We start from the raw sequence: 21,091 nt of genomic DNA on the forward strand, positions 1-21,091 counted from the left end.
GTGTAGCTTCCTTAGTTTAACTTCTGTTTTTCTTTTTGTTGGGCGAGCTGCTGCCTCATTTTTCCATTCATAAATGCTGCCTTCATCTATTACTGTAAATCCCTTCAAAGTTCAACCAGTGGTAGATGTTAGCATCTGTTTCCATGGCAATGCAATGGCTAGAACTGAACCCTGCTCTGAAAAACTGCCACGCTCTCGCCAAGTCTGTTTGGAGTCTCAGGTGTTGGTAGTTTTCCTAACAGCCTCATGTATTAATACTTGAAGACACTGGTAAGCCATTGAAAAAGACATTCAAGAATACCTGAAGTTGAAGAGCCTGTAAGGAAAGAGTATCCTTCTATTGTTGTTTAGTCGCTAAGTCATGTCCAGCTGTTTTGTGAGCTCACGGGCTGTAGTCCGCCAGGCTCCTCTGTCCATGAGATTTCCTAGGGAAGAATGCTGGAGGGGGTTGCCATTTCCTCCTCTAGGGGATTCCCAGCCAGGGGATGGAATCCACGTCTTAAATGTTTACGATTGGTCTCAGGTTGTGGTTTTTAAGTGACCATACATACCTGTGTTACAGAGCTGCAAGCGGTTCTGCAGTTCATCCTTTGAAGAACTGCCCTTCACGTTCTCACCTGGGGGCCTCCTCCTTTTTGCTTTCAGTGCACCAGTGCCCTGTGACTCTGGCGTGATTGTGGCAAAGCATTTTTGCCAATAACACATCTTATGCCCTAGGTGGAGAACTTATTGTTCCTTCTTTCAATAAACATTTCTTCACTTATGTGTATTTCTGGTTTTTAACTTTTCGGCATTCCACTGAAACCTGTTCCGAAGGGGCTAAAGTAAGAGCTGAGGTGTGTACAAGTCTGTGGCAATGGAAGGTGCTTAGAGTTACAGTGTTGTTAGCATAGCGATGAGCTTGTCCAGGGCTTAGCACACTACTGTTTATTTTAGGCCTTGTGGCCATAAGGTTGCAACTACCAGACTCTCCTTTGTTCTGCTCTTCTTTGTAGTACAAAAGCAGCCACGGGCAATGGTGTTGCTGTGTACCAGCAAGACTTTACCCAGACAGGACCCCTGACTATGCCTTACTGACCCCCGATCTAATCTAACCCACATATCATTCACAGTAGGAAAATTAGTCCCTGAGAGATTAAATGGCCTTTACCAGTTAATACGGATATCACTGGCAAAACAAATGCTCAGTGTCTTTTGGTTCTAAAAGCAGTGCTCACTTCACTGTGCCCATGAACCCCCTGCGCTTGACAGCATCTCCTGGCCAGGCTGGGCCAGGAGCAGACTCTAACAAGGGCCGCCATGCTAGATTCCCTGCAGGCTCTTCTCTCATCTGGACTGACTGCATATTTTCAATCTCCACTGTAGGTTGCTCCAGTTAAACCATCCCGGCCCAAGAGGCACCTTTCTTCTGCTGGCACCATCGAAAGTGTCAACCTGGATGCCATCCCCCTGGCCATTGCTCGACTGGATAATAGTGCCGCCAAGCACAAACTGTCCATTAAGCCAAAAAACCAGAGGGTGTCAAGGAAGCACAGGCGACTTGTCGGGGTATGTATGGCCTGGCAGACATCCTGATGCTGCCTAGCGGGGTGGTGCTGTGAGGGGCCTAGGGAAGGGACTTGGTCTCTCCCTGTCGGGGATATGGCTCTGTTGCCGGCACAAGGGTGAATGGGCCCATTTCCTTTCCACCACCCTTTCTGACCTGTTGTCCCCCATCAGTGGCTGGTGGACCGCAGAGAGAAAGGCTTCCTTCTGAGGGGCTTCAGACATTTTGCTTTGCAGCAGACAGATGGCTCACTTTCCTATGCCATAGCCTGAGTCAAAGGTTCTTCAGTTTGATTAGACTTCTGAGTCATAAGTTTCAGGGGACATTGATGACATGCTAATCTTATTTTTCCTCACCTTTCTAATGCTGGGCTACTGGTTTTCCTATGATTATGCATGTGTATTAAGAAAAAAGAATTTGAGGATGACATATAGAGAGGAAACCCAACGGTTGAAGTTCTTCCCTGCCTGAGGTGACCTGTGTCTTTGGCTTGAACATGGTCCCTCTTTCACGATTAGGAGGGCCACCCACATTGGTGAATGGGATTGTAAATAAAGGTGGCCTGTGCACAGGGAAAGCTAATTCTGTTTCCCTTACCCACGTTAGGATCGACAGAATGAGCATGGTGGCCTCCTGCATCAGCTGTCCCTGGACCAGAACGGACACCCTGGAGAAGACAAGCCAATCTGGCATGAAAGAGAGCCAGAGCCGCTGGACTCGGAGGAAGAGAAGCGACGCCAGGAAGAATACTGGCGAGAACTTGAGGCCAAGTGCAAACGGCAAAAGGCCGAAGCTGCGGAGAGGCAACGCCTGGAAGAGCAGAGGCTCCAGGCTCTGGAGCGGAGGCTTTGGGAGGAGAATAGAAGGCAAGGATTCTTGGAAGAAGAGGAGGAGGAGGAAGAGGAAAGAGAAATACAGCTAGAGGCAAAGAAGAGGCAACGTGAAGAAAAAACGCAGAGCCTGGAAGAGCCGGGCTCCCAGGGCCCAGAGCAGAGGGAGGAAGAGGAGGGAGGACTCCCGGAGGCCAAGGAGCCCGTGTGCCCAGAGGAAGAGGCGCAGCACCTGGGAAGATGCTTGGTGCAGGAGGAGACGGAGGCTCGGAGCCAGCAGGAGGCCGAGAAGCTGTGGCAGGAGGAGGAAAGAGAGTTGGAGGAACTCCGAAGACTGGAGGAGCTGGAGGAGCAGAGGCGGTGGGCAGCTGAGAGGCAGCGGCTGGAAGAGGAGGAGAGGCAGCGGCTGGAAGAGGAGGAGAGGCAGCGGGAGCTGGAGGAGGAAAAACGGATGGAGGAGCTCAGGAGGCAGGAGGAGCTCAGGAGGCAGGAGGAGCTCAGGAGGCAGGAGGAGCTCAGGAGGCTGGAGGAGCTCAGGAGGCAGGAGGAGCTCAGGAGGCAGGAGGAACTGGAGGCCCAGAGATGGCGGGAGGAGGAGGAGGTGAGGAAGAGGGAAGAACTGAAGAAGCGAGAAGACTTGGAGGCCAAGAGGAGGCAGGAAGTGGAGAAGAAGCTTCAGGAAGCACCGAGAGAGGAAGAGGAGAATCAGCCGCAGCTGGACCACAAAAGTGGCTTGAGGAGCCCATTTCAGAGTGACTTCGCGGAGAAAGCAGAAGAGCAAGATCACCTGAAACTCGAAAAGCTGAGAGAAAACTCCGAGAAACCGAGTATTTGGGTAAAGCAGAGCCAAGAGGCCACTGAGACATCGGGGGAGCAGCCCAGAAAGCAGGAGGATGTTCCTGGGGATCGTGGTTGTGGACGGCAGGAAATGAGGGAAGAAACCAACATGCAGCCTCCCCAGAAGCAAGAGGCCCAGGTGGAAGAAATGCTGGTGCCAGGAGAGAAGAAGGAAGCTGCCACTCCAGAAACAGACAGAAAGCTGGAGGAACTCAGATGGCAGGAGGTGGATGAGAGGCAGACCATGCCCAGACCCTACACTTTCCAGGTGTCATCGGGAGGGAAGCAAATTCTCTTCCCCAAAGTCAATCTGAGCCCAGTGAAGCCCATGAAAGATGAGGGGCTCACCTCAGCTCCCCAAGAGCCCAAGGCCCCCAAAGCCAGCCCAGCCTCCCACGCCCTGCCTTCAACCCTGAGCATCCCCCACACAGCCATTCTGGTCACCGGAGCCCAGCTCTGCGGCCCGGCCGTCAACCTGAGCCAGATCAAGGACACTGCGTGCAAATCTCTCCTGGGCTTGTCGGAAGAAAAGAAGCTGGTGGATGTCCCGGCCCTGGAAAACCCACCCCGAGCCCTGGGGGAACCCCGGGCAGGCAGTGCGAAGACCAGGCCCCCACCAGAGTCTCCAAGCAGCGCAGCTGCGCTCGCTGAATGGGCCTCCATTCGATCCCGTATCCTGAAGAGCTCAGAGAGTGACCAGCGTGGCGAGAGAGAGCAGTCTCGGGCCGGGGATGAGCACACGCCCAGGGGCCGGTGTGATTCCCGCGGAAACCTCCGGAGGACCCCGCCCGTAAATGCCAAATTCTCCATTAAACCTGCCTGGCAGAAGTTCTCCGATGGGGGCGGGGAAGGGGAGAGCATCAGGAAAAGATCCGGGCCGGGACCCAGCGAAGAGGCCGTGCCCCAGCCCCCTGCTATTGATACTAAAGAGGCCCTGAAAGATGCAGAGAAACCCAGGGCTCACCAGGAGCCAACGGACACCACAGAGGGGTGCAAATTTGCCAAAGACCTTCCGTCTTTCCTCGTTCCAGGCCTGCCTTACCCACCACAGAAAGCAGTGGCCCAGGTGGAGCCTGTGACCACTTCAGACGGCCAGACCACAGATGGAGCAGGAAAGTCAGAGCCCACGATGCCAGGTGGAGAGGATAAAGCTTCCCTTTTTGGAATAAAATTGAGAAGGACCAACTACTCCCTGCGCTTCCACTGCGACCAACAAACAGAACAGAAGAAGAAGAAAAGGCACAGCAGCACAGGGGACAGTATCGATGGGGCGCCGTCAGCCCCAGGGAGCACACATGGAGAGCCAGAGACGGAGGCTGCAGCCCTCAAGCCTGGCCCCTTGCTCCCCCCAGAGAGGAAGCCAGCCCCGGCCCCCTGGAAGGACTCCTCTGAAAGCCCTCCCAGCCTCTCTCCTCCTGTGGCCCAGCCCGGGCCCCCACTGGCAGGTAGCCAGCCCCCGGCTCCGGAGCAGGACAAGGCGGCAAACAGGTTGCCCCTGTCCCAGAAGCCAGCCCTGGCGCCCAAGCCTGCGGGCCAGACTCCACCACCCTCCCCGCTCTCCAAGGTGAGCAGGCCCTACTTGGTGGAGTTGCTGACTCGCCGGGTGGGGAAGCCCGAGATGGAGCCCATCGAGCCGTGCAAGGAGGGCCGGGACAGCGGCTGGCCACCCTCACCCCCGCCGCCTGAGGAGAGAAAGGAGCAGAAGCGGGATAAGGAGGAAGAGGTGGAAACCGAGAGGAAACCGGCTTCCCCGGTGCCATCCACTGGGCAAGAGAAGCCTGTCCCAACGCCGGAGGCGGGGAGGAAAGGTGCGTAGCTGTAGATCGCAAAGCTCTGCCTCTGTCCAGCCTCCTGAGTCACAGCTAAAGGCAGAACTGCCCAGGGCTGGAGGTAGCCCCTGGAGCTGTTGTTGGAGCACTTCCCTTAATTAGAGGCTGGTGCCCCGTTCCCCAAGGGCCATGACTCCTGAGTCAGAGTGAGGCTCTGTACTTGTCTTTACAGTTTTGGAAACGTGGACTGACGTGCGTGTCTGCAGCTCACACCCATTAGTGACCCTTACTTACACAAGTAGTAAGTTAGAGATGCTGCACAGACTGATATACTTTAGGTTGACAGTGAAATTGTTAGTCACTTAGTCGTGTCCAATTCTGTGGGACCCCATGGACTGTAGCCCACCAGGCTCCTCTGTCTATGGGATTCTCCAGGCAAGAATACCGGAGTTGATAGCCATGCACTTCTCCAGGGGATCTTCCCAACCCAGGGATCCAACCTGGGTCTCTGCATTACTGGCAAATTCTTTACTGTCTGAGCCACTAGGAACCAAGTGTCATTAATCTTTATGAGGGGCCTGTACAGTGACGATAAAGACTGGTTTCTTACCCCAGTGTGTGCGCTCTGTTTCTGGGCAGTAGCGACAGAAACTAAGGTGGGACCTTAGGGGACTTTTAACTAGCCCCGCAAGGAGCCGCAGTGTGCATAATCAACTTTGCCTGTTTATGCACAAGGCCCTGCATATGCGTATGTGGGGCCCTGGCCCCAACAGCTTGCTACTGTGAAGCCCTCTGGTAAGGAAATTTTAGGGCAACCCTTACTCCTGGCTGCCCCTCGTGTTTCTTCATACTGGATGTTTGGGGCAGTGTGGTGATCACTTGGTTTGACTTTGGGGCCCCAAAAACCTTCCTCTGATACTTTTTGGTTTTGCAGAGTAAGTGGTCAGGTTTGAGTCATAGCCCAAAATTTGCTCCTCAGGTTTTTCTAGGGAAAGTTTAGGTAATTGTTTAGATTTGGGGTGGGTTTTGCAGAGATAAGAACTCCCTCAGGGACATGGGTTTGGTTACTTGCCTTATGGAAGACCCTGTCGTCCTTTTTAACCAAGCTGTCCTTGGCTCCCTGGACTGGCACATTGATCAGCATCACCAGGTCATATCTCCCTATTGGTTTCTGTTTGTCCTCCCGAAGAGGAGCCCATTTTCAGGTTTTTGTTGTTGTCTTACCTCCGCACTGGGCTCTAGGGGTTAGCTGCAGTCCCCACAAGCCTGTTAAGAGCTGTGCCTTAGATTCCCTGTGGTCTTGTGGACATAAGCCCCGTTGGCTTTCAGAACTAGGTGTTTTGGGGGCCGGTCACTGAAGTAGAAGTCTTAAAAGTTGAAGTCCAGAGGTGGGGGTCCAAATCCTTTGCTTCTCAGAGAGAGAGTGGGCATTCCACTGAGTTCCCTCCTGGTTGTGGATCACTGTGCCCGGGGATGGGGTTTATGGTGAGATTGTGCCTCAGCCTCTTCTACCCATTTCCATGGATGGTTTTTGTTTCTGTTCCCCTGATGTGCTGGAGTCAGTCAGCTAGTTTCTGGATCTCTTTACAAAGGAATTGTTCTGTATGTGACTGTAAACTTGGTTGTCTGTGGGAAGAGTGGAGCTCAGGATCTTCCTACGTCACCGTCTTGAAGCAGAACCGCTGTTTTCAGTTTTGACTTTAGCTTTTGTGTTGTTCCCTTTTGTGGTACCATCAGAGCTCCTCTCACAGCTGACCTGCTCTCTGATTCTCTTATCTTCTCCCAGAGAAACAACGCCCTGTTTTCTGCTGCTGTGTCTTAGAGAGATTCTTCTAATTTTTACCAAAACCTGTTGCTGCCCCTGTTTTCTTTCTCAGTATTGAGATTCTGGGCTGACAGTCTCTGCTAACTGGATTTTTCTTTATTTGGTAGAAAAGAAGTGTGAGAGCAAGGACCACATGGTGGTCTCTACCTGAGACTGTTGGGGTTTTACACTACAACTCCAGGCCTGGGCTGACCAAATTCTTTAGCTGAATGCCTATCAGGATAAAAGTGTTAAGCCTGGACCTCCAATTTATTTGTTAATTGTATGTATGTAGTGCCATCATTAGCTAAAACCGATGGAGCACTGCATGTACTGAGGCTGAGATTCACTGAAACAACAATGGATGTAAATCCACATTGCAAATCACGGTGCAGATTTTTATTTTATTGGGCCAACTTCTTGTCAGATCTGATTGCTTCGCGGAGTATCAGGCAAAGAACGTGACAGCTTTGCTGTGTTCTTATGCTTGCATTATCAGTGGTATGTTTAATCTGTGTTTGTTTGCTGGAATTTCATTATACCATCTGTCCATTTCATAAGAGATCATTTGCTTCAAAGAAGATAGGATATGTCATAAACTCACTGAACTGCAGATCCTCAGTACAAGTGAGCAAAGCAAGTGAGGACACGCGTACAAGGTCTCTCCCTGCATCACATCACAGGGCTTCCAGCTTCCCTTGAGTCTGTCTGTATTTTCTATTTTTTAAAAAATTGAAGTGTAGTTGGTATACAATATTGTGCCAGTTTAAGCTGTATAGCCTAGTGATTCATTTTTTGTGTATTTTGTTTGCAGATTATATTCCATTATAGGTTATTACAGGATATTGGGTACAATTCCCTGTGCTGTACAGTAGACCCTTGTTGCTTCCATATTTTCTGTACAGAAGTTTGTATCTGTTAGTCCTTTACTTCTAATTTATCCCTCCCACCTCTTTCTCGCCTTTGGTAACCATAAATTTGTTTTCTTTGCCTATGAATCTGTTTCTTTTTTGTATAGTCATTTGTATTATTTTTTTAGATTATGCATATCATATAGTGTTTGTCTTTCTCTGACTTTTTTCACTAAGCATAATATTCTGTAGGTCCATCCATGTTACTGCAAAAGGCCACATTTCATTTGTTCTTATGACTGAGTAATATTCCACTGTGGCTCCTCTTCCATAGGATAAACAGAAACCAATAGGGAGATATGGTCTTTACACTGCTGATCAACATGCCAGTCCAGGAAACCAAGAAGATGTGGTGTGTGTATATATATGTACATGTGTATACATATGCGTGCTAAGTCGCTTCAGTTGTGTCTGACTCTTTGCAACCCTATGGACTGTAGCCCACCAGGCTTCTCTGTCCAAGGGGTTCTCCAGTCAAGGATACTGGAGTGGGTTGCCATGCCCTCCTCCAGGGGATCTTCCCAACACAGGGATAGAACCAGCATCTCTCACATCTCCTGATTGGCAGGTGGGCTCTTTACCACTAGTGCTACCTGGGAAGCCTGTGTATACACGTGTGTGTGTGTGTATTGTGTGAGCCCATATATAAACATACAATATAGACACACTCCACATCTTCCTAAGTCAGTTATCTGTTGACAGGCACTTTGGTTGCTCCCACATCTGGACTATTATAAATAATGCCTCTATGAACACTGAGGTGCCTGTATCTTTTTAAATTAGTTTTCATTTTTTCCACATATATACCCAGGAGTGGAATTGCTGGATCATGTGGTAGTTCTATTTTTAGTTTTTTAAAGAACCTCCATAGTGGTTCTTTATAAAGTTCTCCACAGTGATTACACCAATTTACATTTCCACCAACAGTGTAGGAGGGTTCCTCTTTTTCCATATCATCTCCGATATTATCTATAGACTTTTTGATGACAACCATTCTGACCTGTGTGAGGTGGTACCTCACTGTGGTTTTGATTTGCATTTCACTAATAATCAGCAATGTTGAACATCTTTTCATGTGCTTGTTAGCGATTTGTGTATCTTCTTTGGGAAAATATCTATGTAGGTCCATTTTTTAAAAAAAAATTTTATTTGTGGCCACGCTGGTCTTTGTTGCTGCATGTGGGTTTTCTCTGGTTGTGGTGAGCAGGGTCTACTTTTCATTGCTGTTGGCAGGCTTCTCATTGCAGTGGCTTCTTTTGTTGCAGAATATAGGCTGTAGGTATGTGGGCTTCAGTAGTCTCGGCTCGGGGGCTCTAGAGCTTGGACTCAGTACTTGTGGTGCATGGACTTAGTTGCTCCATAGCATGTAGGATTTTCCCGGACCAGGGATCAAACCCATGTCCTTTGCATTGGCAGGTGGATTCTCAACCACTGGACCATCAAGAAAGTTCTTAGGTCCATTTTTTAATTGGGTTGTCCTTTTTTGTTTTCCTATTTTTTTGGGCCATGCTGCATATCATGCAGGATCTTAGTTCCCTGACCAGGGATCAAACCCATGCCCCCTGTAATGAAAGCATTAGTCCTTTGACATTTAACATAAAGTAATTATTGATAAGTATGTACTTATTACCATTTTAATCTGTTTTCCAGTAATTTTTATAGTTCTTTGTTCTTTTTATTTTTCCTTTTGAGGTTTGATGCTTTTCTTTTGTAACGTGGTTCAGTTTTTATTTTTGGTTTTTGTGAATCTATTATATGTTTTTGATTTGTGGTTATGATGGAGTTCATGTATGTTGACCCATGACTATATCTGCTTGCTTTAAACTGATAGTCATTCAAGTTCAAATACATTTTAAAAAATCTAGTTTTATACTCTCCTCCCTCATGTTTTGTGATTTTGCTGTCCTATTTTACATCTTCATGATTATCCTTTTAGTACTTATTATAGTTATAACTGCTTTTACACTTGTTTGTTTTTTGATCTAAGTACTGGATTATTTGGGGGGCTTCCCTGATGCCTCAGTGGTAAAGAATCCACTTGCAATGAAGGAAATACGAGAGACTCGGGTTTGATCTCTGGGTCGGAAGATCCCTGGGGGAGGAAATGGCAACCTGCTCCAGTATTCTTGCCTGGGAAATCCCATGGACAGAGGAGCCTGGTGGGCTGCAAAGGATCACAAAGAGTCAGACACAACTGAGCACACACACTGGATTATTTGGGTGATCTTCAGTTCTTACTGAAGGTTTGCCTTTCCTGTCATGATTTTCCCTGTCCTAGAAATTCTTCTTTTCTATTTAGAGAAGAAACTTCAATATTTCTGTAAGAGTAAATTTATTATTGCTGAATTCTTTTTAGTTTTTGCTTGTTTGAGAAATTCTTTCTCCTTCTATTCTAATGATCATTTTATTGGGTAGAGTATTCTCAGTTCCAAGTTTTGACCTTTCAAGACTTTAAATATATCACTCCACTCCCTTGGGACCTCCAAAGTTTCTGCAGAGAAATCAGCTGATAACCTTACTGGAATCCCCTTGTAAATGACTGTTTTTCTCTTGTTGCCTTTAGAATTCTCTCTTTAAGTTTTGCCATTTTAATTCTGATATGTCTGGTTGTGGTTTTGTTTAGATTCATTTTGTTTGGGACCCTCCAAGCTTCTTGTACCTGGATTCCTGTTTCCTTCTTTAGCTTTGGGAAGTTTTCAGCCACCGTTTTTTCAAATACATTTTCAATCTTCTTTCTCTTTTTTCCTTCTTAGAACCCCTATTATAAACAGGTTTGCAAGTTTTATATATACCATAGATCTTGTATGTTGCTTTCATTTTCTTTTTAATTTGTTTTTCTGTCTTGTGTTCTGATTGGGTGGTTTTCATTATTCTTGTCTTCCAGGTTACTTATTCTTTGTCTTTTAGCTGGCTATTCATTGCTCTTAGATTTTTTTTTTTTTTTTTTAATCTTGGCAATTATCTATTTTTGATTGGTTCATCTTTACAGTTTCTAGTTCCTTGTTACTGTGACCTGAATTTCTATTAGTAATCTTTCTTAATTCAGTTAGCATTTTTACTATCACTGTTTTGAACTGGGGTTGGGTAGACTGGTGAGCTCTGTTTCATTATTTCAGGGAATTTCTCTTGCTTTTTTAATTGGGAGTAGTTCCTCTGCCTTTTCATTTTACTTTACGAATTTAGGAGAAACATTATCTGTTGTGGTCTTGGAGTATTTTTACATGGGTGCATCCCTGTATGGATTATGTGTGCCCAGTGTCTTTGGTATGAAGGCTGGGTTGATACGGATGCCAGCCACGTTTTCCCTCAAGTTGTGCTGGCCATTATCACCTTGAGGAGGGAGTGTGTACTGGGGGATCTAGAGCCTATGTGGGATGTGAGATGGGACTTCCCCTCTGCTCTGTGGCTGCTGCCACACTTTCAGCAGGGAGGTCTGCTCCCCAGTCATTAGAGTAGCCTTGTGGGTCAGGCTTGATCAGTCTCTGTTCTCCTTGAGCGCACGCCCTGCTCCAAAGGAGGGGATTGCTGAAACAAGTGAAGCCCGTGCATTCACAGAGGGCCTACACACCTATGTAGGTGCTGTGCTCATACTCAGCCCAGGGTTCTGTCCCTTCCTCATCGTGTTCATCCCAGATCTAGTGTATGGCTGTGGAGTGGAGAGACTGTGGCTGCAGGAATTGAGATGGCCATGCTGCCACGAGAAATCTGGCTGCCTCTGTGGCACTTTTCTCCCAGGGTATTCTGCTCCAGAACCAGCACTGAACTGCAGTGAGGAGCAGGTGGGGCTTTCTTGCCAGGCTGGGAGACAAAACTGCAGCAGGCTTCTGGGGGCCACCCAACCACATGCTGACAATGGCCACCACCCCATCCAGATCACATCTCAGGGCCCCCAGTCTGTCTCTGAGTAGCTAGACTATGTCTTTTCCCAGGGGACAGTTGGCCCAGGTCACACACCAAACTGTGGTGTGGAGTAAGGCTGAGGAGTTCACCCAGCTCAGACTGGAGAGTGCAGGAGGCTGGCAGCCACCGGTGCAGAGCTCTCTCCACTTTGTTGACAAGCCAGTGCATGCACCATCCTCATGAGTAGGTCTCTGCTTCTCCAGCCCTCTGTCCCAGAGGTTCTTCCAGCAGCCAAGGGGACTTGTCTCCTCCACAAAAGATACTAGGACTGGGATGCCCAGTCTGTGGCTCAATCTGTAAGCTCCCCAGACTGAGGGTCCCTGAACAGGGATCAAACCCATGCCCTCTGCAGTGGAAGTGCAGAGCTCTAACCACTGGATCACCAGAGGATTTCTAAGAACACTTACTTTTGTAGAGCAGTTACTATATGCCAAACACTGTTCTAAACGTTTTCACACTCAGGACCCCTTTTAATCTTCACATCAGCGTGATGAGGCCTGTGCCATTCTTGACTCTAGTTTACGGATTAGAAAATGAAAGCTTGGAGAAGTCAAGTAGCTTTTCTGGGGTCACATAAAGTCAAACTCAGGTCTGCTCAATTCCAGAGCCCAATTACTCAACCTCTGATCCTCTCCACCTGGGAAGCTTGTTGCCCTGACTTGCACAGGCAAGACAGTCCACCATGGTAAGAGCACAGACCGGAAGTCACAAGTCCTCGGCTCAGGCTTCAGCTGTGCACTAAATGACCACGGTCACTGCCCTTGATGGCTGTGGACTCAAGTACTCACATCTATCAAATGAGGGCAATGGGCCAAAGCCACCGTTTCTCACCGTCTTCCTCTGAGTCCTGGTGCCCTTAGCAGCCCCACTAAGCACTGCAGTGCCCCCTTTTCCTCTTTCATACATTCGGTCCACTTGTTTCGTCAGGGGACAGTGTGGGTTGGGGCGGGGGGAGGAGGAAGTTCCATTGAAAAAATAAATTTTAAAAAGCAATAAAAAAAAGAACAATCAAAGAACTACCTGGGTCCTCTGTAGGCCAGATGTTTTTTACAGTGGAGATGATTTTTTCTTCCATTTTGAGGAAAGAGAAATGCTCCTGTTTTTTTCCATTGAAGATGCTACTTTCCCACCCAGGGTAGTCACTCAGACGTTGGCACACTGTGTCAGAAAGGGATGGCTGACTATTTCTTGGGCTGATTAATATGTCACAGTTTTAGGGGATGAGGGACTGAGATGAGTGAGCAGTTAGTTTCAGGGCAAACCTGCTTTTTGTCTTGACTGATTCTGTTGTGGGGTGGTGGGGTGTGGGTCCCACATAGCCAAGCTGGTGTCAGTTCAACTCAGTTCTGATTCTCTACTGGAGACACCATTAGAGTCCACAGGTTATGGGCTCAGTCCTACCAGAATGCCCCCAAACTAGATGCCAATTGCAAATCCACGTTGTTCAGTTAGTTTGCTAGAGGATCTCACATAACTCAGGGAAACATTTTACTTACGAGGTTATCAGTTTAACGTTTATATGTGTGCTGTGCTTAGTCATTTCTGATTCTCTGTGACCCTTTGGATGGTAGCCCACCAGGCTCCTCTGTCCATGGGATTTTTCAAGCAAGAATACTGGAGTGGGTTGCCATTTCCTTCTCCAGATGTTCCTGACCCAGGGATTGAACCTGCATCTCGTGTATTTCCTGCATTGGTAGGCAGATTCTTCACTTGCTGAGCCATCAGGGGAAGCCTGTGTGTACACACACACACACACACACGCACGCACACATACATAAAAGTTTGTGTATATATATATATAAAGAATATAACTCAGATGGAAGCGATGAAGAGGGCAAGGTATGGGAAATGGGCATAGAGCTTCCATGCTTTCCGAGCTAGTCACTCTCCAGCATCTCCATGTGTTCTTGGCTCAGAAGCTCTCCAGACTAGTCCTTTTGAGTATTTATGGATGCTTCGTTACAAAGTTGTGATCAATTAAGTCATCAGCCATTGATGACTGAACTCAGCCTCCAGCCCCTTGCCCCTCCCCAGAGCTGGATGGGACTCAAAGTTCTAACCCTCTGATCACATGGATATTGCCAACCAGACTCCATCTTTACATGCTTCCCAGGAATCACCTCATTTAGCAGAACAAAAGAGACCTTTATGCTCTCATCAGTTAGGACATTGCAAGGGTTTTAGGAATTCAGTGCCAGAAACAGGGACAAAGATCAAATATGTATTTCTTATAGTATATCACAATATCAGTCTGTCTTTTTTCCCCCATAGAAAAGCCGATGCTTCAGAGCAGACACTCCTTAGATGGCTCCAAACTTGTGGAGAAGGTTGAGACCGCGCAGCCACTGTGGATAACGCTGGCGCTGCAGAAACAGAAGGGGTTTCGGGAGCAGCAGGCAACTCGGGAAGAGAGGAAGCAGGCCAGGGAGGCCAAACAGGCAGAGAAGCTCGCCAGAGAACAAGTAAGTAGCCTGGTCTTCGGCTTTAACTCTGAGCTTGGCTCACTCTCTCTTTTATTTTTTGAGCACCACAAGGCTCGTGGGGTCTTAGTTCCCTGACCAGGGATTGAACTGAGGCCCTGGCAGTGAAAGTGCCAAGTCCTAACTACTGGACAGCCAGGGAACTTCCAAGCTTGGCTTTCTTTTAGTTCAGGATTTAAAACAACAGTAATGAGAAAAGGCTGGCCAGGAATGGTGGACAATACTTAGATGGTAGAGCAGTAAATCAGTTGACCACTGTTAAGCCAAAGAGGTATTTTCAGTTAGAAATTTGATTTGGTTTCCTTATGCTCTTAGGTTAACCTGATTTGGCAGAATCCTCGCACACAACAGTTATATGAAAAATAACGAAAATAACTTTCTTTTAAGCAGTGGGTCGAGAGGAAATTAGGAGTCTTGCTCTGTGGCTCTGATTGTATAGTTTGATGGGACTCTTCCGGGAAAGCCTGTAGCATCCCCTCTTTGGGACATTTGACTGAGCTGCTCCTTGGCTGGGGGCCAGGGTTGAGCACACACTGCTCCCTGTGCAGTCTGGCTCCTCCTCTGGGAGCAGAAGCTGGGGGCCAGCTGGTGGAAACCTCTAAGCAGCTTTGCCTTGCATGGTCAGTCCTTCTCTGTCTTTAGGATGAATACATGCTTTCCCTGACTTTCTGTCCATGCAGGTCAGTGTCACCCCACAGCCTGGAAGCAGCAGCGTCAGCAGAGCTAGTTCCCTGCACAAGCCCACCACTCAGCCAGAAGAGAAGAAGCCAGAGACACCAGTGTCCAGGCTTGAGCGCAGAGAACAACTCAAAAAGGCCAGCACTCTTCCTACATCAGTGACAGGTAGAGAGAACAGGTCCATTTCTACTTAAGTGTACTTAAAGGTTTTTTCCCTTAAAGCATGTTTTATTTCCTCCAGTGTAAAAACTAGCACAGCATTTTAGGCATTTCAGAGCACAAGCTGTCTTGCCACCCCATTCATAAACTCTGACATGGATAAATATCATCAGAAACATACCCACTATCAGTGGGGTGATGATACACATTTAACAGTCAGGTCTTCAGGGATTAGAGATACCTGTGATTTGTAGTATTTGTCCTTTTCTGTGGTGTAAATACTCCCAACCATGGCTAATTTCAAATTACCAATGTGATATCAAGTGGCTTGTTAAATTCCTGAGCCTTTAACAAGGTAATATGAGCCTTCTCCACCTCCATTGCCTGTGGTCCAACAAGATGAGGTTTTTTGACTTCCTGTAGCAAGGAAGACTGCATACCATAAGAACCGTCTAAACAAAAGATGAGACAAGATTATATTAGGATGTGAGGAAAGGGTGAATTTTAGGTAGAATTTAAATGGAGCCAGTGTTTTTTGATAGTCTCAAAGCCAAGTAGTTGACATCAAGCCTGAGCTGAAAAGCGGATTCAGGAGCCTGTTTCCTTTGACGCCACATACTTAAGACCAGTGTGAAAAAGCTGTATGAGAAATCCCCTACCTGGAGCTCTGCCCTGGCTAGAAATGGAAACTGCTTCTCTGAATCATGGTGATCCAAGTGGCTCAGATGCTCCAGGCAAAAGTGGGCTGGCCCCTTCTCACTGATGTGATTTCAGATAGCTAACTTCTGACTCAGGTGTGACATTAGAGAGCACAGTTGTTCTGCTCTAAGTCCCTGATGTTAATGAACAACAGCAGTGTTCATACAAATTCATGACATGTAAGAGACATGGGCAAGTTAAAAAAAAAAAATCTTTATTCTGTTAAAAGATAAAATGATCCAATAATGTTTATGACTGTTTCCTTATTGCAAGTCACTTGGAGGATGGAGAGTTTGAAAGAGCTTCCTCTCGCGGGCTCTTAGGGTCCCTGTTTTCCCCAGTAGGCAGCCCTATCTGTTCCTCAGAGGACACCCACCCTCTAGACCCAAGATTTTTTTATGCCTTAAGAAATACCTGCTAGCTGATGTCTGGAAATGTAAAGAGGTCTCATGAGGAAAGCTATATTTACTATTTGGTGTGGAGGAAAAAAACTTTACATTTGAAAACTACTTTGGAACATTTTCTCAAGAACTTCCAAGGGACTTCATTTGATCTTATACCCAGGAATTAAGGATTCTAAACATCATATTGATAAGGGTCAAGAGAGAATTCTTTCAGAATTCTCCAAAGTCAACAACGAGATCAACCTTTGTCTGCCTGATTTCTTAGAGACACCAAAGGGTAAATGCAATTCAGAGGCTCCACCTTAATAAAGCAAGCCTTCTTCTGAAGTTTTGTCTTTTTAATCAGTATTTCCAGAGTTCTGCATACCTGTAAGGCCATTGCCATAGGTACTACATATGACCCAAAAATAAGATGGGAGCCCTCACCATACAAAGCCTCTGAGGTCTGATAAATAGTGATAGGAGACAAAAGAATTTGTTAGACAAGTCTGAGTCATAACAGCAGGAAGGATCCACAGGTCTTGGAGGGAGGAGGGACCCAGGGCATGCTTGGTGGAGGAAGTAGCTTTTAAACTTACCAGCTAACAAGTTCAAACTTCAAACTACTGGTTTAATCTTTTTCTTCATCAAGTTGACTGGTTGCATGACTTAGAATCACAGAATTTACCTATTATTACTATTATTGTGCAGGCATAGCTTCTGAGCACAGAAAAAACTGGGTTTCTAGAAATTCTTTGAAATTAAGATTGACTGCACTGTGATCACTGTAATTCTGTATGCAGCCGTTAGGATCACATAGGTTTCTTTCCCAAATTTCTTCTTGCCAGAGATGCTCAGGGCTTCAGTGGGTTTTGCTTTCTTAATCTCATACTTGTGATAAATAAAAAAAAATGTGGCTCTGACTTATATTCCTTTCTCCTTTTCCTTCAAAATCCAGTGGAGATCTCTGATTCAGCTCCCCCAGCGCCACTGGTGAAAGAAGTCACAAAGAGGTTCTCCAACCCAGATGCTGCCCCCGTGTCAACAGAGCCAGCCTGGCTGGCTTTGGCCAAAAGGAAAGCCAAGGCCTGGAGCGACTGTCCGCAGATTATTAAGTAAAGAGTGACTCTTATCCATTCTTATTGCAGTCATTGGCTCTTCTCTTGCCCTTTTTATTTATTTATTTTTTATATGAGGTAAAGAAAACCAAACTAGGGAAAAGAAGCATGTTTTATAGGCTCTAAAATAATGTTTAGAAACTGAACTGGTGGTGTTCCTTGTAAAGAGTGTATTTGCACAACCCTAGGTCCTGGTGCCTTGAGCTCCTCCTAGTTTTGAAGAGAAAATTCCGTCCGAGGGACCACATGAAGTAAAATCTCTCGACTAAGACCTCACAAGAGCCTGCCATGGCCCTTCCACACACACACCCCCACACACCATTCAGAACATGTCCTTTTGCCAACCTTTGTAATATTAATGGTTTTCTTGATTCTTTACTCCAATTTCTTTTCTCTGAACCATTTATTTACCATGTGCTTGGGGATTTCTACCCTTTTCTAAAGTCTTAGTGAAAGGACAAGAATGCCTATTCTCCTGAATGCAGCCACTGGGAATGGCAAGTTAAAAGTCTGGTTTTCAACTCTGTGCCCGTCTCTGCTTCTCATGATTTTGCCCCGACCAGGAACTGTAACACAGCGAGACCATTCACTCTTGTAGTGTGCTGTTGAGCTACAGGCCCTTTTATACCAGAACTCTCCTTAGGGACATGTTAACCGTTTGGCCCAGCTGTCTCCTAGGGAACGTTTTAATTTAAATGTTTAAATAATAAATGATTAAAAAAAAAAAACACTACAAATTCTGTGTCTCTGAGAATCCCCATTTAGTGTAGTTATTCTTAACAAGTTCAGGCTTTATCCCAGACCTACTCAGATATCCTGTAAGGATGAGGCCAGATTGTGTATATTCTGGTAAAAACTCTTCATCACAAAGGGTGAGAAGCGTAGGATACACTGCTTCTAGTGCTACCTACTTTTTAAAACTCTGAAGGGGAGGCTCACTTCACCCAAAGCAGCAAAAGTGAGACAAAAAGACTAATAAAACAGCCTCCAAACCAACCATTTATTATGGAGTGCAAGAGCCTACTGACATTACATGTCTCTGAAAATCTTTGAAGTCACTAGGGAAAGTTAACAGTTAAGACAAGATTTGAAGCCTTTTGTACTAAGGACTTCCTGTGGGGAATTTCTTTCTTTACCATAGCCAACTAATTCATATTTAGAGTCAAATGTTCAATAGCATTAAAACATCTCAAGAGTTTTAAGTGGCCTTGTTATTATATACATGAGATTTTTTAAAAGGTGTGGGGGGGCTTGGCAATTTAAAAGCCACATATATTCACTTTTATTTCCCTAAATTTGCTTTACATGAAACACAGAGCAAACCCACACGTTGCTAGGACTTAACTTACATTTCATGATGTTGACATAGTCCCTTTTTCTTCAATTCTGACTTCAAAATCTAAATACAAATCCTTTGCTTAGTGCAGCAGGGGAAGGAATTACACCCATTTTTTCTCTCCTACAAAAACACATTTTATTAGTATTTTATTAGTATCATTTTCCTTATTTATGCAATGACAATGTGCTGTTATTCTATTATGTACCTTAAAGAAAGGATGAGTGCAAAAATATTTACCATATACAAGGCATCTTCTTTCTGGAAACAATGGCTCAGCCTCATGGTAGTACCTGGCCGCCTCATGGTAGTACCTGGAATGTGTGGTGAAATGGATAGTTGTACTTTTGCAAGTTGGAGTTAACATATATAGTGGACCTTCAACAGAATCAATGGGACGTTAATTTTTTTAATGGCTATGAGACGCAATTAATATTCCACTGCACGTTTTCCACACTGTTCATTTCTAAATCAAATATGTAGGCATTTGTTACCTTTGATGATTTCCTCACAAATATAACACTTTTTTAGTAAGAATCTTTCCACTTAGAGCCCTAGAATTATAGTGCTACTTTAATTCTTCTGCACTGACTTTTTCTTTCATGCTGTCAGCTTTGAATAACAATCACAGTAATGGCAGAGAACAGGCGAAGAGATCAGGTCATTAACAAAGAATGGTAGATAAGTCAAGTCTGTACTGGCTTCCCACTGAGCCCATGCAAAGGAGGAGAAATACCTCAGTTAAAAATTTTCCATCAAAATCTTTAAGAGTATACTGAAGAAAAGACAGTCATAGCACTTCCAGCAACTTCTAAAGGCTACATGTTTAATACTTCATGTAAAAATTACTCCAAATTTGCACTAAATACCAATGAAGTGTTATTTTTCTTTGGTTGTGTTGCAGTCTTTTCTGATCAACAAACTATGGGGGAAATTCTGTAAAGCATATAAGAATTCAAGACTTTTAAAAGAAATGAATGATTGCTAGTTAAATACACAAGCTTTTTTTTTTTTTTAACAAATATACACTTCTGGCAAGGTTATAGATGATTAACCTCTGTTCATAAGACTTAAATATACAAAACTAGAGGTTTTTTGTTTACTTTTTTTTCAAGTGCAATTGTTTCTTATACATGTTACTATTAAATTATCATTTTAGCCAGTTATTAGCAAATTGTAGTATGTATTGTCTCTTCTTGTGATGTTTAGTTTTAATTGCTTATTTTAAAGCAGAAACATTAGAATTACAAGTGTCTTGCAATATTTTTATCAACAATAAAATGTAGTAGACTTAACAATGAAAATACCTTAGTGTGATTTTAATATTATTTTGAGATTTTGGTTGTATAAAGTTTTAATGTAAAATGTCCATTATTGAAGGAAAAAGACCTTTCAATAAAAAATACCCACAAGATCTTTGGCACTGATGGAATTTCCTTTTCAAGTTGAAGTTTTTACCGATTTCAGTGACCATCTACAGAGACTTCATATTTACTTTTAAGAAAGATAAATTTCAAGGCATTTTATAGGGTACCTTATTATTTTTTAATTAGATATTTTGGGAGAAAAATAGAGTAGGAGACAAATAAAATGGGATTCCCTGGTGGCTCAGATGATTAAAAAAAAGAATTCACCTGCAATGCCGGAGACCCGGGTTTGATCCCTGAGTTGGGAAGATCCCCTGGAGACGGGAATGGCTACCCACTCCAGTATTCTTGCCTGGACAGAAGAGCCTGGCGGGCTACAGTCCATGGAGTCGAAAAGAGACATAATTGAGCGACTAACACTTCCACTTTTTCACTTCAATGAGTAGGGGACAAATAAAATGTTTATCTGAATCCTAAATTTGAATTGGTCTGTGTCTCAGACACCAAAAATGTACTTATCTTCATTCCATACGTTCTGCATTGACTTCACAGAGGTTGAAACACACACTGATACGTGTGTTTGGCAAAATGCTAACAGGCTTGCACTTGTGAGAAAAACACCAAGTTGAACTACTTCCCGACAGCCCAAGCCTCTGAGGAGATGGCCGCTTTTGCAGGGGAGGTGGTTGCTAGTCACAGTGTATGTTCTAGGAATGAGTTTTTGCCCTTCATGACATAAAGGTGTTATACCTATGTGACCACATGGTAATGTTTGATGTTGAAATGAATAGACCTTTATCTTAACCTCACAGGATTCTTTGGACGGTTAAATTAGATCAGGTGTATAAAGTGCCACTCACCACACTTACACAGAGAAGGCAATGACAACCTACTCCAGTACTCTTGCCTGGCAAATCCCATGGACGGAGGAGCCTGGTAGGCTGCAATCCATGGGGTCGCTAAGAGTCAGACACGACTGAGCGACTTCACTTTCACTTTTCACTTTCATGCACTGGAGAAGGAAATAGCAACCCACTCCAGTGTTCTTACCTGGAGAATCCCAAGGACGGCGGAGCCTGGTGGGCTGCCATCTATGGGGTCGCACAGAGCCGGACACGACTGAAGTGACTTAGCAGCAGCAGCAGCAGCAGTGTCTCAGACAAAATGATCTTACAACCTCTTTACTCAAAGTATGGGCCATGGAACAGCAGCATGGGCACAAGCTGAGAGCATGTGAGAAACACAGCTTAGGGCCCCAGACCAGACCTACTGAC

At 45.5% G+C, this 21,091-nt stretch overlaps 1 protein-coding gene across 5 annotated transcripts in view; it reads left to right on the forward strand.

Annotated features, from left to right (window-relative positions):
• CRACD (capping protein inhibiting regulator of actin dynamics) overlaps positions 1-19,465 on the forward strand; it is a 279,202-nt gene extending 259,737 nt beyond the window's left edge. For all 5 annotated transcript variants that reach the window (XM_070372441.1, XM_070372442.1, XM_070372444.1 and 2 more), the window contains 5 exons: positions 1,366-1,548; positions 2,153-5,021; positions 13,869-14,059; positions 14,758-14,920; positions 16,955-19,465. In XM_070372441.1, the coding sequence (XP_070228542.1) occupies positions 1,366-1,548; positions 2,153-5,021; positions 13,869-14,059; positions 14,758-14,920; positions 16,955-17,115 (3,567 nt within the window). In that variant the 3' untranslated portion in view covers positions 17,116-19,465. The remainder of the gene's footprint in view (positions 1-1,365; positions 1,549-2,152; positions 5,022-13,868; positions 14,060-14,757; positions 14,921-16,954) is intronic.
• Positions 19,466-21,091: the final 1,626 nt, after the last annotated feature.

Source organism: Bos mutus, chromosome 6, assembly GCF_027580195.1.
Source record: "Bos mutus isolate GX-2022 chromosome 6, NWIPB_WYAK_1.1, whole genome shotgun sequence".
Taxonomy (NCBI): Eukaryota; Metazoa; Chordata; class Mammalia; order Artiodactyla; family Bovidae; genus Bos; species Bos mutus.